Source organism: Microcaecilia unicolor, chromosome 1 (genome assembly GCF_901765095.1).
Source record: "Microcaecilia unicolor chromosome 1, aMicUni1.1, whole genome shotgun sequence".
In the NCBI taxonomy this organism is placed as follows: Eukaryota; Metazoa; Chordata; class Amphibia; order Gymnophiona; family Siphonopidae; genus Microcaecilia; species Microcaecilia unicolor.
The window spans coordinates 119,981,930-120,009,817 of record NC_044031.1 but is presented as its reverse complement, the minus strand read 5'-3'; the positions used below and the strand labels follow the sequence as shown (position 1 = coordinate 120,009,817).

The window sequence follows — 27,888 nt, the reverse complement described above, 5'->3', positions numbered from 1 at the left end:
ATCTTTTTCAGGAGTAGCTGAAGGAAAGTGAACTGTCAAAAAGAAACCCAGGAGATTAAATTAAATCTTTAATAGGAACTTGGGTTCTCCTAATACAAGATTGGAATGGGAGGGTTCTGTTTTTTCTTCATACCAACATTGCTTTTGACTTCTGTGGAGTTAGAATTTTTTTGTTACATTTGTACCCCACACTTTCCCACTCATGGCAGGCTCAATGCGGCTTACATATTGTATACAGGTATTTGTACCTGGGGCAATGGAGGGCTAAGTGACTTGCCTAGAATTGAACTCAGCTCCTCAGGACCAAAGTCCACCACCCTAACCACTAGGCCACTCCTCCATTTGTGCTGGACAATCAACTCAGCAATTTTACCTAGACTGCGAACCAGGTCATCCTGGAAAACCTGATCCCAGGAAATTAGAAACTGAATATTGTCGGCATTTAAGTGGGCACTCAGCCCTGAGTTCTGAATAAGTGCAGCTGAATGCTCTATAGAAATGTTAAATAAGATCAGAGACTAACTCCTATGGCACTCCTCAGAATTAAGGAAATGATGTAGAGAAAAAAAATTATTATAGGAGGACATCTGGAATGTGTATAAGGAGACTAATATGAGGGGTATGTAAATCGGCAGGAAAAGTCTCTGCGTAGCTCTGAATAAAGTCATATGGTGCCAGATCACAGCCCTGATTCCAATTTTGCTGGCAATAAATAAAAACCCTAAACCTTGGGAATTGATGCTAAATGACCATGTGTTCATATACCCCTTGCAGGAGCCGTGTAGTACTTAATTGTTGACCTGTATACATTTGGAAGATTTCTTTGTCTTCATATACTGGTGGGAATAAAAAAAAGTTCCAGCAGGTATTCAGTTTATTATCACTAGTCATTTAAATTTAGCCCTAAATTCCTCAGCAGATAAACCTATGGCAGCCATTGAGAAATGTTAGCAAATTCTCAAAAGATTGCTGAAATTTAGATGCTGGGATGATGCTCACTAAATGCAAATGTATTATTTATTTATTTATCATTCTTGATATACCACATGGAAACCAAAAAGAATACTATGCTGTTTACATGGTGAAATAATAGTAATTAACTGAAGGGAAGAGGAAGAGATTAAGCATAGGGAAGGAGGAGGGGTCAGGGCTGAGGCTGGCCAAAGGAGATGGTGAAGAGATGGGTTTTCAGCAGTGATTTGAAGGCAGAAGGGGAAGTTTGGGACCTGATTTGGGGGCAAGGGAATTCCATAGGCTGGGGCCAAAATAACTAAAGGCAGTTTTGTGTGAAATGGTGAGAGTGAGGGAGGTGAGCGGTGGAAGATAAAGCCGGTTACTGGTGGAGGAGCCAAGGGTAAGAGCTAGCATTTGTCTGCATTTACAGGTCTAACTGTAAGTGCAAGCACTAATCCCAGCTCAATGACTGGCATAAATGCTTGCACCTAAGTGTAGCCAGGCACATAAATGATGTAACTGCCTGACACATCCTCGAGCTCTCCCCATGCCCCTCCCCCCCCCCTTGATGTTGCACACAATCGATTTTGTGCATACAACTTATAGAATATCAACTAAGGGCAGTTGGACATGTAACTGCTAATTCTTACCAATTAGCACCAATTAAGGCCAATCATACCTTATTATAGGCTAACGCCAATTAAAGGTCAGTTATTGAATTAAGTTAAAAATGCAACTGCCTATTTTCTACAACTTGTGTGTGCAAATTTGCACGCTAGTCGTACATTTGAGTGTGCAAGTTTATAAAATTATGGCACAATTGACTAATCTACAGAGGCATTTCCTGTGCATCTTTAAAAAATCAGGTTAGGAGAACACTGAAAAACATGAGGAATGTCAAGTTGTTTTATGTACCCTAACAATTGATTTCTATGATTGCACTGTGTGACATAATACTTGTATTGATAGTGAAATATAAGCAGGATAGTGAGTGTTCCTATACAAAGAACTTACAGTTAAATATGGGTACAGAAATGTTGTAACTTGCTCAGACTTAAACACTAAACACAGCCTGTGGCATGTTTAATATATAACTAATTTTAGAAGGTGGCATATGAGATGATATGCTTGTTAAATGTTAGAGCCTATTCATAACTGCTTTATACATATATTTTTTCCTTAAACCCTGGGCTCTATTATAATATAGGAAACAATTCTGAAGAAGGAGGAATGAATAGTACTATCTGCATAGGGCAACCTGCTGCTAAAACAGCAGAATTAAGCTTTAGTTGCCAGTGCATAACAAACAAGGCACAGACTATGGACTTGCTGTAGTTAAGGAAAAAAGGCAGGATACCAAGCTAACAATAACTGAAAACTTTTATTCTAAAATATTATACAAAACTTAAACATAAAACACATTGGCCCGCTGGGGACATCAACTTGTAAAGGTGCAGTGAAGAATCAATTCAACTTAATGCCCGACATGTTTTGGAGCTCTTGCTTGCTTCTGATTAAATTATGTGCCCCTAACAAGGGCTGCTTTTAGGTTCATTTTGGTAGTTCAAGTTGATTGAGCCCAGTTTGACCCTGATCGGGCTGTGCTGTCAATCACAGCCATCAGTGGGAAGGCACAGCATTCTTAAGATGCTTTCCCGTGGCTACTTCCACTTTGGACCCTTAACGGTAAGGAAAGCTAGTTTTAGCTATATATATTTGCTGGATTATTTAAGCTGAACAGTAAGCTTTTTCTTTTCGTTTGCTTTCACTTTTTCTGCCCTTGGATTTTGTGTATGATTATTTGATTTTTACATAAGACCAACATAATGTGAGTTTTAGAAATATTAGTGTTTGATTTGGGTTGTATTGGTTGAAGTTGGCATTATCAGGCTTTCATGAATCTTAAAGTACCTTTGTGTCTTGGCTAAGACTAGCTATATAATAATGTAGGCAGGTGGCACACATGTCCGGGCTAGCATCACTCTCACTTCTTCCAGATAACATGACAAGGAATTTGTTCAGATTTGAACAAAAGGTAAAAGCTTTATTGATTACAGGCAATAAACTTTGATCAGTTGTGGCTAAACAAGGCTGTAGCTTATCATCAAAAATCAACACTTCTGAGGTGCACCTGAGCCCTGTCCCTTTAAGTCCTGTGCTTTGCCCCGCCATTAGCCAGCTAGGGCATTAATCCGCTGTGGATGCGTAACGACCCGCCATCAACTGTCCAGCTAGGTCGCGTGTTGGTGGTGCCTCTGTTGATTATATGGTTCATTCCATGTCTGCCTTTACTCTGCAGCTGGGCGTTACCAGTCCACGAACATCTGTTGTCTATTTACATTGGTCTGTGAATACTGCGCTCCACCAAACTGGTTTCTGAATGGCAATTTATTGGCTCAGGTCCTCCCATTCCTGCTAGCTGGACAGAAAACAGGTATACATGAATTCAACACATGAATAACCATAACTATCTAAACATAGATTGACTGGCTGCTATTTATTTATTTATTTAATACATTTATACCCCACATTTTCCCACTATTTGTAGGCTCAATGTGGCTTACACAGAACTGTAGAGTAGGCTACAGTTCAAAAAAGCACAACTAAACAAAGTAATAATAGGATAATAGGCATATATGTATCATATAAACAACAAAGAATAACAAGGGTAATACAAGGTAATTGGGTCCATGAATATTGCTGAATCCAGGAAGAAGTAAGATTAGGTTGAGTCTGGGAAGTAAGCCTTCTTGAACAGGATGGTCTTCAATAATTTTCTGAAATGTAAATAGTTCTGAGTTGATTTTGAGGATTTCGGTAAAGTATTCCATAGTTGTGTACCTATGAAGGAGAAGTTGGAGGCGTAAGTAGATTTGTATTTAAGGCCAATGCAGTCTGGATAGTGTAAATTAAGGTAGGATTGGGAGGAACTGGTACAGTTTCTGTGTGGTAAATCCACAAGATCTAACATGTATTTGGGAACTTCTCCATAAATGATCCTGTGAATAAAGGTACAGACTTAAAAGGCAATACGTTCTTTGATGGGAAGCCAGTGTAATCTTTCATGAAGGGGCTTTGCAGATTCAAATTTAGATTTACCAAAAATCAGTCTCGCCACTGTGTTCTGGGCAGTCTGAAGTTTCTTGACTAGATGTTCTTTAGATAAGTTCTTTAGATGTTCTATAGATAAGTCACTCTAAAGTCATGCAAAATGTACAAGAAAGGCAACTAACAGTGCTTTAATGACTAGCAGAGATAGATCAACTGCGAATCCAAGATCTTTCCCGCCTCTCCAACCGAATAACAGGATTTTATGGGAGGGAAAAACCATGCACCGTTGGCAAGGAAAGCCTAACCCAGCTTCCCTTGCTGCATTCGAATTTTGCGAGCATCTGCCTTGGCCCCACCCCTCACCCCGTGGCCTACCAATCACTTGGCCCAGTATCCTCCCACGTCATCGAAGATGTACGCTCACGTCACCACTGACGAGAGGGTCCAAATCAGCCATGGGGGGAGTCAGTGGCTCCCTTCCCTGTGGAGCTGCAGAGTGAATGCACTTATAGGTCAATAAGAGGAACTTGAACTGTATGCGGAAACGGATAGGAAGCCAGTGAAGTGACTTGAGGAGAGGCACAAACCATCCCAATAGAGAATAGAGCCCCCGTGGCACACTCCCCCTCCAATTCAGTCCCCCATTGCATACATACAATGTAGCCCCCACCCCCAAACAGCAAGGGACCCCATGTGTGGGCAACCACTCAACACATGGCAGCCTCACCCAGATCCAACAAACTCCCGTAGCTCAGCTTACCTAAATGCAGCCTCTCCATCTTCTCATTCACTGCCCAGGCTTACTGGGTTCCCCATGGGCCTAGTAGGAAAGGAACAATGCCCACTCACTCCTTCCTCAAGGCTCAGAACATCCAAAATGGCTATTAAGACTTTAGTGGTAATGTCATTTGCCTCTAGTGGTAGTACCATGATATTATCGCTAGAGGTCTCGTCATCTCGGTGGCCATTTTGGATGCTCCAAACTTTAAGGCAGGAGCAAATGGGCATTACTTCTATCCCACTTGACCATGTTGGTTTGTGTGAAAAGGTTTTAAAATATGGATAACATGATTATAATTTGAATTAAATATTTAATAAAGATTGATAATTAAATACAATGGTTGTTGAAGATAATCAATCAATATGCATGAGAACTATTTGCCTACACTTCCTCCATTGTATGTAAATAGATCTCATGCATATTCATTGAGGGAATCCTTGAAACCTGACTGGGTTGTGGCCTTCGAGGACCAAGTTTGCTCACCCCTGTGCTAGCAGAATCCTTCATCTCAGAATATGGACAGAGTCTCACCCGATACAAAATAGGGGACCACAAAAAGAAGGCAGACAGAACCTGAAATGGAGATACCCAAGAAAGCCAGACTCTTTATGTAGGACAATATTGGTAAAAAAGAAGCAGAAATAAATTGTCCCCAGTACTTTGCAAAAGAAAAATAGAAAAAAATGTACATTTAACAAAGCAGGCACATCTCAGTCCTTAAAACGTATTAATTTTTTTTTCTTTGCTACCTTTGTCATCTGGGAATTTTATTTTTCTAATTGAGCTGGTCTCTGTCTCTTTTCCACTTTCCATGAGTCTATCTTCTCCCAATTTTTTTCCAGGTTGGCTTTTCCATTTCTTCTCTCTCCTCTTGTCTTCTACCTTTTCTTCTGTCTGGCATTGATCTTTCATTTTGTTTTATCCCCCCCCCCCCCACACACACACACACACTTTTCTCTATGTTTATATCCACTCATTTGATTTTACTCTCATTCTCTCACCTTCTAGTCCGTAGTCTCCTTTTCAAATCTTATCTACCAACTGGCTTTTCCCATCTCCCTCATTTCCTCTCCAGCAGTCCCTTTGCCCCTCTATATCTCTCATTCCTCAGTCTCCTATCCCCCCCCCCCCCATATTTCACCCACTTCCTTACTCTCCAATTCCCATCCCTCATCTACCTTCCACTACCTCTCACTCCCTCACCAGTCCCAGCTCCATCCCTGTCTCTCCTTCCTTCCTTCCTTCCTTCCTTCCTTCCTTCCCTTATCTCCAGGCCATACTTCCATTTCCTACCCTGTAACTCATATCCTATTGCTTCTCTTTCACCATCTTTTTAACCTCTTCAGAGACCCATTCCTTTCTTTGCAAACTGGTAATCATAAAATGATTTGACTATCAATGTTTTTAGTAGGTTGCCAAATGGCCTCCAGGTTTCCAATTTGCAGCCTTTTAGTTTCTTTCCTCTCTCTCTCTCTCTCTCTCTCTCTCTCTCTCTCTCTCTTTCTCTCCCTTCCCATCTGCCATGCAGGACTCCCCCACCTCGCTGTCTCTTTCCTCATTTGCCATGCAGGAGCCCCCCCCCCCCAAGCCATTCAGGATCTGTTCTGTCTCTGTCTCTCTCATAACCCCATCCAAGATCACCCCACTGTCTCTTTCACCCCTTCACCATCCAACATCACTTCTCTCTTTTCTCCATCACATCGCCCTTCTGTCTCTCATCTCTCAGCATCCAGCTTTATCCTGTCTTTCTCTATCCAGCTTTTCTTATCTCTTCCCCAATGCTCCTGTTTCTCTCCTTTTCCTCCCTTTCATCATGAAACATCATCCCATCTCTCTTCCTCTCACCCCCTCATTGGCTCCATCTCTTTTTCTCTCTTGCGCTCTCTCTCACTCTCTCTCTCTCTCTCTTTCCACCCCTCCCCTTCTTTCTATCTCTCCCTCCATCTGCTATGCAGGACTTCCCCCTCTCTTTCAGCCATCCAGGATCTCTTCTGTCTCTCTCTCATTCCCCCATCCATCATCCCGCTGTGTCTTTCACCCCCTTACCATCCAACATCACCTCTCTCTCTTCCCCATCATATTGCCCTTCTGTCTCTCATACCTTGTCAACCAGTTTTCCACTGCCTTTCTCTCCTCCTCCCCTCTACCCTATCATATTCTCCCCCATCTCTTTTTTTGTCTCTTATCCCTTACCATTCCACTCATTCCCTTTTTTATTTTCCATTTCCATCCTCTGTTACTCCCTTCAAAGTCTCATTCCCTTCATCTGTCTTTCACCCCTCTGCCACTCCCTACTGCCTTTCAACCCCTCCCTACAGCCCCTCTAAGTTTTGCATACCATCTCCCCATTTATTCACCATCTCATGCCTAATAGCACATTTAATACACCCCTATTCACACCCTTCCCAATGTCCTCCTAATACCAGTCCCCACTCTGCCCTCACCTACTCCTTAAATCTCCACTTTCCCATGCTACTTAATCACCATCTAAGCCCTGAGTCTCCACATTCAATCCAATGCCAATTTCACTCCCTGCTCTTCTCTCTCCCACTCAGTTTCTACATCCCTACCTAATTCTTGAGTCTCTGCTCTCCCACTACCAACCCATGTCAATATCTGATCTCATTTCTCCTAGGCTCTTTTCCCAGAACCAGAGGCAGACTAACGGTCGTTGGGGCTCCCAGAAAATAACACTCATCTGTGCCCCCCACCACTGCCCCTCACCCCACCTCTGCACTGCTGCCTCCCTCCTGCACAGCCGCCACCCTCTCCAGTCCTACCTTGAAGGGCCTGGTGGTCTAGTGGCTTCTTCGGGGGCAGGAAAGAACCCCACTCTTTCCTGCCTGCTATTGCTACTGTGCCCAGCTGGCACCACCGTGTTTTTCAGAATGGCTGCTGAGACTTACCACAAAGTAAGCGGCAAAGTAGCGGCAGTGGCCAGGCAGGAAAGAGTGGGATTCTTTTATGTCCCCATAGAGGCCACTAGATCACCAGGTCCTTCAAGGTATGACCAAGGAGGGCTGCAATGTGCTGCGGTGGTGGCATGCAATTGGGCAGAGCCTCTGGGCTCCCTAGAGCCTCTGGGCCCTCGGGCACTGCCTGGTTGCCCGATTGGTCAGTCCGCCCCTGCCCAGAACTCGATCATATACCTCCTTCCCCAGCATCCACTATCTGCATCACCCACTTTTGCAGCATTAGTCCATGCGCCTTCCTTTTCCATCTAGCTGTCTCCTTTTTCAACATCCATTCTCTCCCTCTCTTCCAGGATCTGCCCTACCTCCATCCCCAGCACCCCTTGTCTCTCTTCACCCCTCTCCCAGGATATACCCCTTGCTCTTCCTCCTCCATCTGCATCCCTCCCTTGGATCCATTCCTTCTCTCCCTTTCTCAGCATCTGGTCCTGCCTCTCCACTCCATCTGCAATTGCCTTTGCCTCTCCCTCCCCTTACAGCACCAAAAGGAGCAGCTGTACCAATCACTGCTTCTTTTCTCCAGCATTTGGCCTATCTGCAACACCGTGAGCACAAGCACTTCCAGAGGTACTTGTGGGCAGGTCTGGAACATCTTGTTATTGTAACAGGAAGTTCTTGTTCCATCAGCGATTACTGCTAAAAGTGCTTGAGTTCATACTGCTGCATCTGAAACAGATGGGCCAAATGCTGGAAATTGGAAGATGTGATTAGTAGAGAAGGGTAGAAGCAGCAGCAGCAAGCCATCAAATCGGCAGGGGCATGGCCAGCCCGAACATGATATGATAGCTGAAATAGGGGTGGCAAGGCCATTTTTGGAGCTGCATTAGAGGCATCACAAGGTTAGCCTAGTGTGGGGCTAACCACTGAACTGAACTTCCTATTCCTACTGGCAGTGAGCAAGCACAGATGCTCAAGGCCTGCACTGGGCCGGCTGTATGGTGCCTCTTATCCAGCTCCTAGAGTTGCCATTCTACAGAGGTGAGGTCACAAAAGAGGAAGGGTAGGAAACATTTGGAGATGCCATGGCACCTGTGACTCCCCCCCCCCCCCCATTCTGACACCTATAATTTGCAGTTCCTTTAGGGGCTGGGGAGGTCTATAGCACATAGGCACCATTTTCTTTGAAAATCTGTTTGGAGAAGCAACCGCTTCCCCTGTGCCCCTCCCCCCCCCCCCCCCCCCCAGCTATGCCTCTGCCAGGGACTCCTGGCAAGGTAGGGAGTGAGTCATGAAGGGGGCTGCAGGAGGTTCCACATTTACATAGGTTGATCCCTGGGGGAAGGGTTGGGGCCTCTGGAAGCCTTCCCTTTGGAAGGGCCTGAATCGGGGTAGGGGTACTGCAGGAGGGGAACCATGATTAGGGTGAAGCTGCCATGAGGGGCAGGACATCTTCAGTGCGGGCAGAGAGGATCAGATGTTGGGGGAGGGGGATCGGAAGGAGGCCCAGACATTGGGATTAACAGCTGCCTCTACAACCTGCAATACCAAGGGCTATTTTTTTCAGAACACTCCCTCTCCCCACCCTACCCATGCTGCATTGGCATCTATATGTACTTAGCTTTCCTATGTGTGAATGGTCTCAGTTCTAAAATAGCATTTATACATCTGGGTCTCTCTAAATTTTTTAATGCTGCCATTTACACATAGGGATGCTTCTACTATATAGTAAGGGCTTTGATCCTGGGGAACTGAGTTCGATTCCACCTGCAGCTCTTTGTGACTCTGGGCAAGTCACTTAACTCTCCATTACCCCTGGTACAAAATAAGTACCTGAATATATGTAAACCGCTTTGAATGTAGTTGCAAAAAAAAACCTAAGAAAGGCGGTATATCAAGTCCCATTTCCCAGTATGTCAGACTTGTATAATTCATGGGAAAGAAGTGTTTATAACTTTCCTTTTCATATCGACTCCTTTGTATATGATAATATTCATTTACTTAAAGCACTGCAACAGAAGCTGCATTTCACAAATGGCTACAAAGGCATTTACATTACTAGCTAGCTAGTACCAGGGCAAAGTGCTATGAAGAAAAAATTAGCTAAATGTTAATAAAGATCTTGTGACACATTAGCTTATTGGGTTATATTTTACATGTGCATGTTCTGAAGATCAGGTTCTTTTATTTGGTATTAAATGCTTTGGCCTTCACCATGCACAGCAGCTGTCTACCATGATTAAAATCAGGATAAACAAAATCTAGCAAGGGTATCCAAAATCATTAGCTAAGATCAAAACACCAAGTCCTCAAATCATGAGGAAAGCCAGATATCTGCAGTTAAACTGCACAAAAAATTGATATATTCTTGTTTAAAAGCTAGCACTACATGTGAAATACCCACTGAGAGTATTACACATTGGAAATATGTAGAAAAATGTTCTTAATTGCAAATTAATTTTCGAACATACTGCATTTCTAATGAAGTTCAAACACACTTCCTTTTCCTGATGGACTACTGACAAGGGAAGTTGTCTCTGCTGGTGGATAATGAGTATTGGATTTCTACGAAACTGTCCAGCTAACACTCAGTGCGAGTTAACCAGCTGTGAATGGTTACCAACCAGTTAACTTGCGTCTCGTGGATAGTCATTTTCATTGGTATTTATCTGGTTATTGCCACTGAAAATGCCTAGTTAGTGCCAATAATAAAGCCAGCAATGTTGGGGGCATTCCGGTGGTGGGACTGGTTAAGTCCTGATATTCAGAACTTAACTGGCTAGGCTTAGCTGCCAAATAAGGCTGCATAAAAAGCAGGCCTAGCTTTGTCCGCTAAATCATGGTCGGTTAGGTCTGAATATCGACTTAACAGATCATGTGCTAGCCAATGTTGAAAAACCCAGATATTCAATGCTGGTCACTGGAAATAGCCCGGCATTGAATATCCAGGTTGAATGCTGGCAACGGGCAGTGAAGACACTGCCCTCCACTAGCTGAATATAAGGAGAAGTATGTCCCAGAGCTTTTAAGATTAATGGGGCACTTTAAAGCACAGTAAATGTATGCACTTCCTGTGAGTTAACAGCCAAAATTAATGCACAGTAAGTGCAAAGGCTTTGCAGTAACTGTTGGGGATGTGTCTACCAATCTCCTTGCAGTAACCACACAGATAAGTTCCAAACTATGCATTAATGTTAAGCACGATTAGTACAGATCCACCTAATGCCACCTGTTGAAATGATATTAAGTGCATCTGCACAGTGCATTTGGCAACAAGCACCGATTACTCTGTGCTAACTGTAGTAGGTAGTTCACGCCTAATCTCCACCCATATGCTGCCCTGGCATGATCCCCTCTGGCTTCTCCATGCGGGCATATGCTGACCACGTTCCCTCCCCCCTCAAAAAACACTATCCTAGGGCCCAAACCCCATTAGGAAGGCCCTCCCCTGGCAGGACCCCTTCCCCCCATTCCTCCAATGAAAACTCTAGTTGGGCAGGAACGATGTCCGCTCACTCCCACTGTGATACTATGGCCATCAAGATCTTTAGTGGTAATATCATGAAGTCACCACTAGAGGTAATGTAGTATTAGAGGTCTTGGCGGCCATTTTGATCCTGGAGAAGCATCGTGGCAGGAGGAAATGGGTATCATTTCCACCCCACTAGACCCTGGGGACTATAGTAAGGCCAGGGTTGCCCACATGTTTCTGGAGGGGTGGTTCCTTGGGGTGTAACATGGGAGGAGGGGCATCAGGTGTTGAGTCAATGAGGGGTGTTTGCTATCCAGTGTGTTATGGTTGAAGGTGCTATGCCTGGAGGTACTTGCTTCAGGTGGTGGGATGAACCTGGGTGGCTGTAGATTGTCACAGAGAAGGTTCCTGATATGAGGGGATAGGGGGTGGTTCTCCACAAAGGGAAGGCTTCTACTGATCAGGGCCATATGGTGAGGGAGGGGTGAGGGAGCAGCATTTTAGAATGCTGCTCCCCTGTCTGTGTGTGTGTGTGTGTGGAGGGCGTAGTATGTTTTTTTCCTCCTGTGTAGAATTCTGAAACCACTGCGCCCTCTAGAAATGAGAGGCCAGAATGTGCAGCCCTACACTATTTAACATGAGCTCTATTGGGCTCATTTTCGAAAGAGAAGGGCGCCCATCTTTTGACACAAATTGGGAGATGGGTGTCGTTCTCCCAGGGTCGCCCAAATCGGCATAATCGAAAGCCGATTTTGGACACCCTCAACTGCTTTCTGTCGTGGGGACGACCAAAGTTCATGAGGGCATGTCGGAAGCATAGCGAAGGTGGGACTGGGGCGTGCTTAACACATGGGTGTCCTTGGACGATAATGGAAAAAAGAAGGGTGTCCCTGACGAACACTTGGGCGACTTTACTTGGTCCTTTTTGTTTTATGACCAAGCCACAAAAATGTGCCCTAAATGACCAGATGACCACCAGAGGGAATCGGGGATGACCTCCCCCTACTCCCCCAGTGGTCACTAACCCCCTCCCACCCTAAACAAAAATGTTAAAATATTTTTTCCAGCCTCTATGCCAGCCTCAAATATCATACCCAGCTCCATGACAGCAGTATGCAGGTCCCTGGAGCAGTTTTAGTAGATACTGCAGTGCACTTCAGGCAGGCGGACCCAGGCCCATCCCCCCCCCACCTGTTAAACTTCTGGTAGTAAATGTGAGCTCTCCAAAACCCACCAGAAACCCACTGTACCCACATCTAGGTGCCCCCCTTCATCCCTAAGGGCTATGGTAGTGGAGTACAGTTGTGGGAGGTGGGTATTGCGGGGGGGGGGGCTCAACACACAAGGAAAGGGAGCTATGTACCTGGGAGCTTTTTCTGAAGTGCACTGCAGTGCCCCCTAGGGTGCCTGGTTGGTGTCCTGGCATGTCAGGGGGACCAGTGCACTACGAATGCTGGATCCTCCCATGACCAAAGTGCTTGCATTTGGTCGTTTCTGAGATGAGCGTCCTCGGGTTCCATTATCGGCAAAAATTGGGGACGACCATCTCTAGGGATGAACATCTCTAAGGTTGACCTAAATGTGGAGAATTGGGTGTCCCTGACCGTATTATCGAAATGAAAGATGGCTGCCCATCTTGTTTCGATAATATGGGTTTCCCTGCCCCTTTGTGGGGACGTCCTGCGAGGACGCCCTCAAGGAAAACTTGGGCGCCCCGTTCGATTATGCCCCTCCAAGGGGCCCTTGTACTACGCTACTCTAAAAAGTGCTACCCCCAGTGTGGGGCTTTCACTTTTAATGTGGTGGTAAAATGCTCCCCCCCCCCCCCCCCCCCCATGGTCACAAGCCAATTTCCCCATTAGCGCATGAACATTTACCAATACTTATTTTCCAGGCAGTAAGGGGTCACATGCTAATTGGTTAGCGCATGGCGACGTAGCTGTGCAGATTAGTGCAGTACATACCTACTCTCCACCCCAAGAAATGCTCCCAGCACTAAATGATAATATGTTTTTTAGCACATGGGAAGATGGGAAGAGGGTGCCAATTCCAAACTACTGTGGGATGCCTGTGCATATCCTGCTGCTTAGTAAAAGGGCTCCTATGTTTGCAAAGCTTCTTGTAATATAGTGTGAGAATGTCACATATCCTGACTTAGAAGTGTGAATTCCCCCTCCCCAAATCCTTTCTAAAATCTGCCTCCATGCTTATAACATTAGACCTCCCACTCATTTGTCTAGATGTATGAGCCTAGTGCAGAAAATGAATGCTAAGCTCCTAACTTCCATTCCCCACCTTAATTCCCTGCCCCTGCTGCCACCCACTTTTTAAACTCCTAAATTTAAAAGTGTAGTCAATCCTAGTACATTTTCAAATAGACCACTTTTAGAGCATACGTCTCAAGGGAAAGAGCATAAATCATTTGACTATCAGGCACAACTTTTTTTATTTTTTATTTTTAATAATGTGCAAACACCATTAATTTTACAGTTCTACTCAGCAAATGGACTAACCTGTATTTTGGTGGGACCCCACCACATACACACACACTTTCCCTTTTGTTCACTCAGTAGTTCTTATATTGTGTTAGTAAACAATGGTCAAAAGAATTTTAACACAGTAAAAAGCAGGGAGGAGGGGGTACTGTCTTTCAAAGGCTCCATCAGTGCATTAATTTGCAATATTTAACATTCAGCTCAATTAATAACCCTGAATTTCAGAGCATGCTTGTTTCGCAACAGAATATTGTCATTATGCCAGCTGACCTATGCTGTGAGACCAATTTGTATTTCTTGAAATATTCAGCATCTGTTCTGATAATTGTGGTGTAGTGAATCAAAGGACTCCATTCTATAAAGCATATATTTATTTTGCCCAAAGGAAAAAAAAAACAAAACTGTTAAATCCCAAATTGAATGTGCAGTCACATGTAAAATTAGGAGCCAACATATTAACAAGTCAGCATGCCAGGTATAACAAGATCAAACATATGGCAGTAAATCTTCACAGCATTTAAGACAGATTACTATAGGTGAGATTAAACAGAGATGTGTCACTGATAAATCTTCTAAAAGCTGTGTAGTGTTTCTCAGAACACAAATTGCATTAATGGGCTTGATGTGCCCCTTGGCTTTTTCGACTTAGGAAAGCTAATGGCTTAAGTTACCTGGATTTTCCAAACTAGTAACTGTACTGAAAGGATATGTTTGGAAAATATTTGTGGTAGTCAAAGAGATACTTGTCAGACTGAAAAAGATATTCATTATCTGCTGGAGGAGGAGCACAGAGCTTTCCGGAGGCTGGGGAAAGGACTGAGGACCCTGGCACAGACTGTAATTTTTTTCTGAACGACTACCTGCCTATGGAAATGCAACTGTGACCTCACCCTGGGCACGATACTTCACCCTACAATACCCTTAGAATACCTCGGGCAAAATATCGTGTATCGGACAGGGTTAAGGTACAGACATTAACACTAGCCACGTCTCCCTGTTTCTAAAACGGGGAGAGGAATGAAACTAAATTGGTTATATATTTTAATGTAACTCAGGAAAACAAATGTCATTTACATTGATAATTCAATAAATTATTCTTTTTATTTAGGTTATTGGTATGTGTAAGGTTCAAATCCGTTTAACAAATTCAATATTTTTTTTTTAGTACATCAACAACTCAACAGATCAAATTCTTCAACTTTTTATCAGATAAGTATAATTTGACTTTAGCAAAATTAATAAACTGAATATGTATCTAATCTTAAAATTTTGTCTAAACATTCCCCTATTCTATAAGAATTGATTCTTTTATTTTTTCTTTTCAGGTCTCTCATTCAACAAGCAGGTAAGTATAGTTTGTGGTTTTTTTCTTTCTTTTCCTGTTCTTAGGTTAGCCTTTTCTTATACAGTCTTTGTGCTGTTTGTATGTTAACCTCAGTCACTTATCTTTCTTCCCGCTTTCTTGTATATCTTCTGTTCTTCTTCTTTCTTTAACGTTGGGTACCGTATCTTTACAGTCAGCTAGAGGCAGGAACGTGGTTCGGGGTACCTACTAACCTGAGCTTTAAAAAGCAATAAAGAAAAACCCTAGACCCTACCTCCTTCTGTAAAGAACTAGCCTTTTTTTTTTTTTTTTAAATGAACTTAAAAATATTTCCCTAACTAGCTTCCCCAATAAAAGAAATATATAATTGTTTGACCCTAATCTAATCCCACCCTTGAAATAATGTTTCTCAGAATAATTAATCCTTTATGACCAGACTCACTGAGATCATCAAAGGAAAGCGGAGAGTTTGAACTCTTCTGAGTCAGAAAGTCTCACATAGTAGCACTGTATGCACTTTAACTTTAAAATGTTAAAACAATAAAAGCAATTAATTTTGAAATCTGCAGGGATTTTCTTTCCTCTTTATAAATTATCCACAAAACCCCTGCTTAATCTGACAGTAAGAAATGAATATTTAAACTGTCACCTTAGTCCTGTACATTTCACAAGACAAGTAGTTCATTGAACAAGCTTTACCAGCTTATTAAACAGTTAAGTCTTGCTGACTGTATTAATTTATGTTATCCTAAACACTTCAGCCAGCTCACACGGTTCCCAACCACAACTTTAAAAAGCCTTTAAAGACGCGGCAGGCTTTAGACAAATTAATCAATCATATTAAATCACTCTCTAGACACACACGTTTCCCAAAACTCTAATTTGTCAAGTTTTATAATGTTTTCACTATCCACTGACCAGAGACCTATACTACAGGTCTGGTCAGCTTTGCACCTACCTCCCAACTGCCAACTGCCCCGTTTAGAACCTGATGACATCTCTGCCAGAGCTCGAGCTCTAAGCACGAGCCCCGGGCACTCTAAACCCCCAGTACACAAATATAGCCTTTGCACATTATATTAAATACATTTTAAACATAAAGAAATACACAGCTGTTTAAATAAATGCAAATATTAATACCTTTTTTTTCCTGAAACCCGAAAATCTTCCTTGTTCTCTTCTGGCACGAGCCTCCTGCTCAGCTCCGTCCATGAGCCAGCATTCAGCTCGTGCCAACTGCTGTTTCTCCTCCCTGGCGCGTGCATCACCCACTACGTGACCGGCCACTCTATTAAAATAAAAATAAATGCTGGGAGAGTGCACTGGAGCACTTCCCCACTCTTCTTCCGGTCCCACGCCGACTTTATCTTCTCTTCGGAACCGGCTCTGCACTTTTAAAAGAGCCGGTTCCCTTTAAGCTTAAAGGATCCCGGGCCCTGCGTCAAAAACGTACGTCTGACGTCATTACGTCGACGTTAGACGCCGACGCAGGGCCAATCGGAGCCCAGAACACTTCCCAAGCTTTCCCCCGGCTTCCCCTTCATCGCCCTCGCTCCTTCCCGTCCCTAGGCCTTGCTCCGGTCCCAAATCGGGACCCAAAACCCCCCGAAGCAAACCTAGGGACCCAAATCGCGCTGGTCCCCATCCCCAACGCTGAACCCCAGCGCCGAAAACGTCGGACCCGCAAAGGGTCGAAGAACAACGGAGGAGACCCTCAAATGCCCCAAATCGGCTCCCACAGCCTCAGATGTCTTTCCTAAACTAACGCCCCGAAGCTAAGGCCGGTCACGGAGGCACCCAGGTAAAATTTAATTATTTAACCCTCTATGGGTTACAGAAAGGGTAAGGAACAACTATATAACACAGATGAGTGGCTGAAGTTAGGAGAGATGAACTGGATTAGAAACTGATTGACTTGACAGATGACAGAGGGTGGTGGTAAATGAAATTCATTTGGAAGAAAGAAAGTTGAATAGTGGTGTGCCTCAAGGATCGGTACTAGGGATGATTCTATTTAATATACAGAGTGACTTTTTTTAAAAAAAAAGGTTTCAGAGATGATCCAAGAAATTGGGGACTGAGGAACTGAGTTCGATTCCCACTTCAGGCACAGGCAGCTCCTTGTGACTCTGGGCAAGTCACTTAACCCTCCATTGCCCCATGTAAGCCGCATTGAGCCTGCCATGAGTGGGAAAGCGCGGGGTACAAATGTAACAAAAAAAAAAATTATAGACCAGTGAGCCTGACGTCAGTGCCAGGCAAAATGGTAGAGACTATTATAAAGAACAAAATTACAAAGCATATTCAATAGCATGGACTAATGAGACAAAGTCAACATGGATTTAGTGAAGGGAAATCTTGCCTCACCAATCTACTACATTTCTTTGAAGGGGTGAACAAACATGTGGATAAAGGTGAGCCGGTTGATATTGTGTATCTGGATTTTTAAAAGGCATTTGACAAAGTACCTTGTGGAAGACTCCAGAAGAAATTGGAGAGTCATGGGATAGAAGGTAGTGTTCTATTGTGGATTAAAAACTAGTTAAAACATAGTAACATAGTAGATGACGGCAGAAAAAGACCTGCACTGTCCATCCAGTCTGCCCAACAAGACAACTCATGTGTGCTACTTTTTGTGTATACCCTACTTTGATTTGTACCTATGCTCTTCAGGGCACAGACCATATAAGTCTGCCCAGCACTATCCCCGCCTCCCAACCACCGGCTCTGGCACAGACCGTATAAGTCTGCCCAGCACTATCCCCGCCTCCCACCACCGGCTCTGGCAAGGTAGATAGTAGTGCTGTCCGATTCAGTCAAAAATTTTTCAATTTTGATATGATTCGATTTCTTTCAAAAAAATTGGTTTTTCAATTCAATTTGATTTGATTTAACTAGATTGAAGTAGTGAGGCTAATATTATAACACATGCTAATATTATAACACAAAGGGTAAAAAAAAACCAGGCAGCAGCAATTGAACAAAGGCAAACTTTTAATGTGAGCATGTCATGCTGTATTACATCATGTGAAAAGTGAAGTTTGGTCAAGACCAACATCTTCCAGTTTTTATTAAGAAAAATCATTTTGTCCACTTTGGCTGGCTTCAGACAACTGTGTCTTGCAGCTATAATTTGTCCAGCAGCAAAAACAGGTTCAAAAACAGAATAACAATACAACAAGGCAGTGGGTAAAGAACCAGGAGTCCCAGAGTGGAGATGAACCAAACTTTATTAATCAATATGTTGACTCGACACAACGTTGTGTTTTGGCCAAAGGGCCTACATCAGGAGTCTAAATGCCGGAGTGGAGAATGGTAGCGAAGATCCAGATTAAAGCAATGCTGGAAAATGAAGTCTGTTTTGCAGTGGTCTTGAAAAAGACCTTTGTTTTAAAATGTTAGCCGGATCACTCGCGTGAGCGTCTTGGCTGTGAAACTGAGGATTCTCTACAAAAACAGAATAATCCATTTGTGTATCTACAAGGTAAACTGCTACAAAACAGATGAAGATGTGGTTCCATGTGCCCCAGTGAAAGGAGAGTTTAATTCTACTTCCATTTAATTTCAATATATTCTATCACCTTTATAACACCAGGCTTCCCAAGGCAGATTACAACAACAGTTAACATGAACCCATCAGGAAACAGGATATCTTCATTGAAATCTGAACATCTGTACTGTATAGAACAGTGAAGAAAAATGAGCACAACCAACAGAGTTTATAATTGCAGTTTCTACCAGCTACAATAAATTTTGAAGCTGTTTTAGTAATATTTAATTATTTCTTTTCTCCTCCAGTTTTTAAGGCACTGCCTATCCAACTGAAACAGCTTTAGACTTCTCCACCCCCCCCCCCCCCAGGTCTTACATCTTTCGCCCGCTCTCTCCCGTCCACGTTGTCATTTTCACTGCCCTGAAGCGTTCTCCCTCTGGCACAGGCGATTCACATAGTCAGCCTTCTGCCAGCATCGGAGCCTCTTCTCAGGCGCATCCCACCTACTCTAATACAACTAACTGTTTTCCACAGTGGTGGAACGTGCCTGAGAGCCCCGACGCTGGCAGAAGGCTGACTATGTGAACTGCTGGTGCCGGAGGGAGAATGCTTCAGGGCAGTGAAAATGACCACATGGATGAGAGAGAGCAGAGAAAGATGTAAGAGACCTCGGGCACTGCTATGGTAAGTTACAGTGGCTTAGGTGACAGTAGGATGGAGGGAAGCAGTGGCTTGGGTGACAGCAGGTGAGCGGGTGGGATGGAGGGATGGAGGTGGGGAAATCCTGAATCGAGGCTCCCGATTTTTTTACAAAACGAATCGATTTGTCCTAAACGAATCGATACATCAATTCAAATCATGAATTGGACAGCACTAGTAAACAGTGGAGTTCCCCATGGGTCTGTGCTGGGATCGCGGCTTTTTAACATATTTATAAATGATCTAGAGATGGGAATAACTAGTGAGGTAATTACATTTGCTGATGACACAAAGTTATTCAAACTTGTTAAATCGCAAGAGGATTGTGAGAAGTTACAAGAGGACCTTACGAGACTGGGCATCCAAATGGCAGATGACGTTTAATGTGAGCAAGTGCAAAGTGATGCATGTAGGAAAGAGGAACCCGAACTATAGTCACATGATGCAAGGTTCCACACTAGGAGTCACCGACCAGGAACATGATCTAGGTGCCATCATTGATGATACATTGAAACTGTCTGCTCAGTGTGCGGCGACAGCTAAGAAAGCAAACAGAATGTTAGGTATTATTAGGAAAGAAATGGAAAACAAAAATGAGGACGTTGTAATGCCTTTTTTATCACTCCATGGTACGACCGTACCTCGAATTCAGTGTGCAATTTTGGTCACCGCATCTCAAAAAAGATATAATGGAATTAGAAAAGGTACAGAGAAGGGCAACAAAAATGATAAAGGGGATGGGACAAAATTTTTTATGAAGAAAGGCTAAAGCGGCTAGGGCTCTTCAGCTTGGAGAAAAGACAGCTAAAGGAAGATATGATAGAGGTCTATAAAATAATGAGTGGAGTGGAGTGGAATGGGTACACTTGAATCGCTTGTTTACTCTTTCCAAAAATACTAAGACCAGGGGGCATGCAATGAAGCTACAAGGTAGTAAATTTAAAACAATTCATAGAAAATATTAGTAAAAGCAGTTAGCTTAGCGGGGTTAAAAAAGGTTTGGATAGCTTTCTAAAAGAAAAATATGGACTTGGGTAAATCCACTGCTTATTTCTAGGATAAATAGCATAAAATGTATTGTACTGTTTTGGGATCTTGCCAAGTACTTGTAACCTGGATTGGTCACTGTTGGAAACAGGATGCTGGACTTGATGAACCTTCATTCTATCCCAGTATGTTTCTTATGTTCTATCATGAAAAGTTTACTTTTTTGCAAATAACAAGAAGATTTGCAACACAGTGCAAACCTAGAGGAAGGGAACAACATGAGACGTGATCTACAAAAATTCGAAGAATGGCAATTAGAAGAAATGGCAATTACAATTTAATATGAAAAAGTTGAGAGTGAGGCAATTGAGAAATAGAAATCCAAAGGAGCTGTATATGCAAGGGGAAGAGAGGCTGCTATACATAGATCAGAAGAGGGAATTCTGAAATACTGCATACATCTTTAGGAAATGCCTCTGACCCACCCATGCCCCTCCCATGGCCATGCCCCCTTTTGAGCTGCATGTCATAGGATTTACATGTGGATCTGTATAGAATAGTGCTTAGTAAGATGTGTGTGCAAATCCCAAATGTTGCCAATTAGCACCAATAATTGCTTGTTAGCATCCAATTATTGGCATTAAATGGCTCATTAGCCAATTTAATTGCGCATACAACTCAGGATCATGCTCAACTTTGGGCACCCTTTATAGAATCCAGGGAAAAGGGGTAACTTTATAAATTCATTTTTGCACATATGTGGCTGCATATGCATAAATTATTATTATTATTAACATTTATATAGCGATACCAGACGCACGCAGCGCTGAACACCTGACATAGAGAGATAGTCCCTGCTCAATAGAGCTTACAATCTAAAAATAATACAGACAAGACAATTAAGGGCGAGGGAAGTACTGGGTGAGAAGAAACAAGGGGAGGCAATTGAGTAGTAGCTAGGAGCCAAAAGCAGTGGTGAAAAGGTAGGTTTTCAGCATAGATTTGAAGACAGGTAGAGATGGAGCTAGACGTACAGGCTCAGGAAGTTTATTCCAGGCATAAGATGCCGCGAGGGAAAAGGAACGAAGTCTGGAGTTAGCAGTGGAGGAGAAGGGGGACAACAAGAGAGATTTGTCTAGTGAACGGAGATCACGGGGAGGAATGTAGGGAGAGATGAGAGTGGAGAGGTAATGGGGAGCTGCAGAATGGATGCATGACCTCTTCTAAAATTCTGACAGGTATAAAAGTATGCACAATGACATGATGGTGCTTATTTTGCCAGTAGACATGTTACAGAAAAAAATTTGGGCAAAGGAGGGGTAGTGTTTGCAAGATGTGTATAGATTATAAAATATGCTCCAGGGCAAGTATAAATGTCCACACCTCTAATATAGGCACAATTTTTGCAATGTACACTAATACTTTAGAAAAACAAAATGCCTACTAGTCTTTAGAAAATTGATTTTTAAAAAGATTCCTGTTTTATACTTTTATTTGGAATTTCTGTTTATGTATATAAACATAAAGGAATCCTGTTCAGAAGGAATGTATCCTTGGGAGCTTAGCCGAGTTTAGGTGGCAGAGCCGGTGGTGGGAGGCGGGGCTAGTGGTTGGGAGGCAGGGATAGTGCTGGGCAGACTTATATGGTCTGTGCAAGAGCTGGTGGTGGGAGGCGGGACTGGTAGTTGGGAGGCGGGGATAGTGCTGGCCAGATTTATATGGTCTGTGCCAGAGCTGGTGGTGGGAGGCGGGACTGGTAGTTGGGAGGCGGGGATAGTGCTGGCCAGACTTATATGGTCTGTGCCAGAGCTGGTGGTGGGAGGCGAGACTGGTAGTTGGGAGGCGAGACTGGTAGTTGGGAGGCGGGGATAGTGCTGGCCAAACTTATACAGTCTGTGCCCTGAAGAGGACAGGTACAAATAAAAAGTAGCACATATGAATTTATCTTGTTGGGCAGACTGAATGGACCGTGCAGGTCTTTTTCTGCTGTCATCTACTATGTTACTATGTATAGTTCATCGGTCATTGATTGATGTAATATCAAGCTACTTGGTTTACTGAATAAAAACATTTGGGAGAAAATAAAGTGCCTGAAAATAGGCTAACACTAACTTTAAACAGCCTTTATAAAAATATCCTTCTGTTAGCCTAAAGAGACAGTGGTCCTTTGAGAGTACATTAATTGTATACTACCTTGTACATGTTGAATTGTATTTAGAGTCATATTAATATCACTGACATGAGGTGACTGATGTTGAGGGAGCATGTAAGTTTGAATGTGAAGTAGCAGAAAAAACCCCACATTTATTCTGGAGGTGCCCTGGAGGATAATGGAGTATCAAAACAGACAGTTCAATGTACCTTTGGTATATTGCCTTCGATTTTGGGCACAAACACTCTGAAGGGATTTAAATTGGCTGAGAGCTCTTATTATTATTTTGTGGCTGTAGAAGCTAGCACTCATCTGACATAATTTTGGGTTTCTGAGGGAAAAGAAATTTTAATTTCCCCAGTTTTCTATGCCACTGTATTTGGAGGTAACAAATTGCTTCAGTGACAAAGGGGTCCTTTTACTAAGCTGCGGTAAGCACTAATGTATGCTTACTGTACATTAAAATGCACTACCGTGGGGTGCGTGTGCTACCCGTGCACTAAAAAATAGTTTTTATTTCGTAGCAATGGGTCTGGGGGCGGAGAGTAGGAATGTTCTGCACTAACAAATTAGCACAGCTACATTGCCATGCACTAACCAATTAGCACGTGAACCCTTACCGTCTACAAAATAGGGGCCCTGTTAACTAAGCTACTCTATAGGCGTGCTAGCATTTTTAATGCGCGCTAACGCTAGAGCCACCCAAGGGAATACAGTGCACTCCATTTAAATGCACGTTAGATAAGCTCTGTTTAACTGCATGCTGTACTTCGGTCCCGTTTTTGGCGCCATCAATTTCTATGGGGACAAACTTCTGTTTAGCACACCACTGATAAGTGCAAGATTTGCTTATATGCATGGTTTAAGACCGCTCCTCTGCAGGAAAGACTCCGCATAAGTGCGCGCACGGAATATGGAAGCCGATTGGCGCGTGACAACCAATGAGATTTCAAATTTACCGCCCCTTTAACTGCCAAAAGGTAGAATAAGTGAAAGAATGTTGTTAGAGTGTACACTGGAGTCGTCATCATGCAACTGTAAGACTTTAACACTGGCTGAACGAATAGAAGTTGTTAAAAAATTAGAAAACAAACAAAGTCAAGCATCTATTGCTAAAGAATATTGTGTCAATCCCTAAGTGTTGGTAAGTGCTCACACAGTAATGGCCATATGCTAATGGAAAAATTAGTACATTGCCATTATTGACAAAGTAGAAAAATCAGCCATTTCCCAGCAGCACTCAGTGACAGCGCGTGGGAAAGATCTGTACTAGGGATAGCACAGGTCACTTTTTAGCACTGCTTAGTCAAAGGGCACCTAAGTGTAGCAAAAAGAACTTATTTATGTCAGAAACTGACTCAGGGCTCTGTTTACTAAGCAGCATTATAGGCACATTAACATTTTAATGCGCGTTAACCATATGTGCCCACAATATCCCTATAGGCGCCTACATGGATAGTGCATCTGCTATGTAGATGCACTAAAAACTCTAATGCACCTTAGTAAACAGGGCTCTCAGTGTTTTATTGTTTTTACTAGTAAAAAATGCCTGTTTCAAAAGGGAAGGAAATGGGCGCTAGCAAGGCCATCCCCCACCCTCCCTCGCTGTTCCAGACTCTGCCGTCCCTCCATTTTCAACACCCCCTTCCACAACCCAGTCGACCCCTCCCTTCTCGGCGAAAACCATCCCCCACCGCCGTCCAGTACCTGTGCTGACGGGGGACCCCAACCCCCGTCAGCCGAAGTCCTGTGCTGGCCTTCGTGGTGTTGCTTCTTCAATGATTTTGTGTTCAAGTTCCTCTGCGTGCGTCTGACATCAGACCACCTCCGAGGGAGGCACAGTCCCAGGCACATTCGAAAGTTGGAGGTGAGAATTATTATATAGGATAGCACAGAATCATTATATCTGTATAATTTTATTTAATACCTTCCTATAAGTGTTTTACTGATCAAAATATCTGTTTGGTTACTTTTTAAAAAAATGTTATTTATGATTTTTCAAAATAATATACAATATCCAAATAGCATCACAGTATCAGGATACAAGAAGTTAATAATAATTCAAGAATAAATTCTAATTTTCGTCCACAATAAGAAGTAAATGGATCCAAGATAAAGGAAATAAAAGAAAAAAAAATGATTAAAGAGTTATAGGAGATACAGCTCTCCCACCTGTTTACTTCAGCCACCTACTAACAGTGAACATAGGAACTACATTTTAACATGCACTTCTTCTCTGGCCTTCAAAAATTCTTCTAGTTGTTCGGGCTCAAAAAATTGAAATTGTTTACCCTCAATCAATATTATACAATTACAAGGAAAACGTAACACATAACTAGTGTTACAAGAAATTATTTATTTTGGGGAAAATAGCTCGAGAGCACTCGCTACTGTTTATAATTTAAGAGCAGATGCTGTATTTATAAGTTTTAGGATATTAATTTCTCCACCAATCACCAAAGGTGATAATTGCAATAAATTAAATAGATTAAGTATATATAAAAGATACCATATACTCAGAACACAAAGAGACCGTATTTTTAGCTTCAAAAAGGTTGATTTAATATACAATTGCACACGAGAGGTAGGTTTTAAGAGATCTTTACAGATAATCTGTGCTTAAGTAAGGCAAAGTAGCAGGTCTAGATCAAAAGTTATGTTACTTACAAGTCCTTGTTACACCGTATGAACAGCATTAGGTAAGCACATGTTTGCAGGACAGGAGAGCTTCTGCAGTGAGTGGATTCCTGAGTTGCTTGCAGTTGAAGAGAATCTGAATCTTGGGAAACAGCTTTTGCTTTTATACCTTGCAAGCTGCAGGAGGATATGCCATGTGGATCTTTGTCCTGGTTTCCACACGACCCTTGGGCATTTGCAAAGCATTGTGGTATCTTGGTCTCATGTCTGCACACGACCCCTGAGTCTTGGTCTCATGTCTTATGACATCACGAGACTTACAGGGCTTCCTGCTCAGTCTCTGGAGCAGATACACATTACAAGTCCTTCCTTTCTGCACATGTCTGAAAGCTGATGGGAGGGGCAGGTATACCTTTGACAAGCAAATGTCCTGTTTATGGTTTCCCCTCTGAAGTCTTTGTTTTCAATGGGGTATTCACACCTTTCCCACCTGCTTGTCTCCTTGCATCCTCTGGCTAGGTCCAATCTTTGTTGTGTTGATCAGAGGAATAGTCAATTTAAAACTTTAAAGCAGTCTTAAGTCTTTTGTTTAAGGAATGAGAAAAGGCAAGGTGAGGTCCCTGCCACTGCAGCAGTACCTTTGTCTTGTAAATATTCCCCAAAGGGAGAGGGAAGAGGGCTTTTGGAATGAAAGCCAGTTCTGCTAAAAGCTGCACAAATATATATATATATATATGTATCTGATCCAACAGAACATCATGCTACACATTTAATTCTGATGATTGGCTTATACCATAACACTAGCACCAAGAGCCTGTACCCTGGGCCGCAGGGCCAAAAAGGCCTTACGCCTTGCCTGTGTTCCTCTTGCCAAATCAGGAAACAACCTTATTTTTCACCCCATAAACAACTATTCCACACGTCGAAAGGAAAGCTTTAATACAGAATTACGGTCAGGTTCAAAGGCGAAAGTCACCACCAATGTAGTAATAACCTCCAAAGAAGATTCCAAAAAAGCTGTTAAGTTCAAATCCCCTTCACCTCTGGGTTGAGCAGCCAAGCTATTGGGAATCCCAGGGTTTGGAATGTACTGAGCCCTGGTGATAGGTGATAAAACATCAAAGGGCATTTTTAAAACTTCCACCATATATATCTTAAACATGTCCAACGCAGGTAATAATGGAGACTTTGGGAAGTTCAAGAGTCTCAAATTAAGTCTTTTAGATGGATTCTCCAGATATTCCAAACATCTTGCAACAACATTTTTTTCCTTAATTGAAGCTACCTCCAAACTTTCCATAGTCTGTATTTTAGACTTAAGGGAATCAACTTTGAGGGCTAATTGGCCCGTAGCCTAAGCCTGCAGCAAGACTGCATCAGAAACAGTTATTAAATCCTTAGTATTTTGTCTTGTAATATCCAGAAGAGAAGTTTGCATATTACCAATGGCGTCTCACAGTGACTCCAGTGTCACTAAGGCTGGTCTCACCGATATCTGCCTTGAATCAGAAGCATTTTAAGTAACAATTTGAGTTAAAGAGTTAACAATAATTCACCAAGGATCCTGTTAACATGCTGATATTCCAAACTCAAAGTTGGAACTGTACTCACAGTCAAAGTCCCCTCTGAAAGAGTAGGATTCTCCCCAAACTGGGTTTCCAATGCCGTTTTGACTGCAACTGTGGATCTACTTCCTGGTTGCAGGGGAGCTGCATGTTCAACAGGGCTCAGAAAAGCCCCACTCAAACTGTCTCCCGAGGCTCCTGCCTCCGGGAGAGGTGAAGAAGTAGTAGGGGAAGGAACTGACTGCACTTGAAAGTGCTCCAGAGTTGCCTGCTTCGTCGGGAGTATAGAGGAGGGAGCTGGGGGAGGCACTTGGATCTTTCCTCTCCTCGTTCCCATTTCTCTCTAGTGAGCCCGAACGAGCAGCAATGCCCAGAGAGACAGAACATGGCCAGGTATGACACTCCTCACAGCGCCATCTTGGATCCTCTCCTTGTTTGGTTACTTTTAATGAAATTCTTGCTCCTCTTTTTGTCCAAAGCAGATTGCCTAAAATGACATAAGTATCCCATTAAAAATATATCAGTATCTATCATTCCTTGTCACTTGCAGCAGATGAATCCAGGAACTAGTGGGTTAAGACCGCCTACCAGCAGGTGGAAATAGAGATAAACAAACTAAAGGTAGTGATGCCAGATGGCCAGCTCCTTCCTCAGTTAGTATGACATTATCTCAGCAGGTGGTGGACGGCTTTTTTGCCAGCTCCTGGGCCCAAGGCCTCTGAGGGTGCTCCTGGGCCGGTGGACAGTTTGAGCCGGGGTGGCGGACTGGTGGCGTCCCCTTTGGCAGCATATGCAGTTGCTGGGTCCCTGCTGCACCTCAAATTACCTCTGAACAGGCTTTTGCTGTTCCTTTCCTTCCCTGTTTGTTTCTGCCTCCTCACTAAAAAAAAAAAAAAAAAAAAAAGAGAGAACCATAGAATTTGTTTAAAAGAGAAACAGAGAAGCACAGGGAAGTGTGTTTTTGTTGAGAGCAGGTTTGTGTTACTGCTGTCCGAGTACTGTTTTCTGTTGCCTGCTTGTCTGAGCCTGCCTTGAAGTGGAGTCGGAGAGTTTTTTTCTTCGGCTCAGCTGTCAGTTCCCATGCTTTCCCGGTCCGGGGTAAGTCCTGCTGGGTTCCTGTTCGGGGGCGAGCGATGGCAGCGGAGGCGGTAAAACGCTGTTCCCGATGCGGGAAATGGCGTTCGGCAAAGGAGGACTAAGGGGAAGTCATCCCCGATACCATCCGGTGGTCATCTGGTCAGTTCGGGCACCTTTTCATGGCTTGGTCGCAAGAAAACAATGGACCAAGTAAAGTCGGCCAAATGCTCGTCAGGGACGCCCATCTTTTTTCCATTATCGTCCGAGGATGCCCATTTCTTAAACATGCTCA

The 27,888-nt window shown here is 43.2% G+C and overlaps 1 protein-coding gene across 2 annotated transcripts in view; it reads left to right on the top strand.

Moving 5' to 3' along the window:
• Nucleotides 1-2,435: 2,435 nt before the first annotated feature.
• PTER (phosphotriesterase related) overlaps nucleotides 2,436-27,888 on the top strand; it is a 99,672-nt gene continuing 74,219 nt past the window's right edge. The window contains exon 1 of one of the 2 annotated variants that reach the window (XM_030199619.1): nucleotides 2,436-2,640. In XM_030199619.1, coding sequence (XP_030055479.1) covers nucleotides 2,602-2,640 — 39 coding nt within the window. In that variant the 5' untranslated portion in view covers nucleotides 2,436-2,601. Of the gene's footprint in view, nucleotides 2,641-3,133; nucleotides 3,389-27,888 lie in introns of those variants that run through there. The other variant, XM_030199636.1, reaches the window with a different exon arrangement.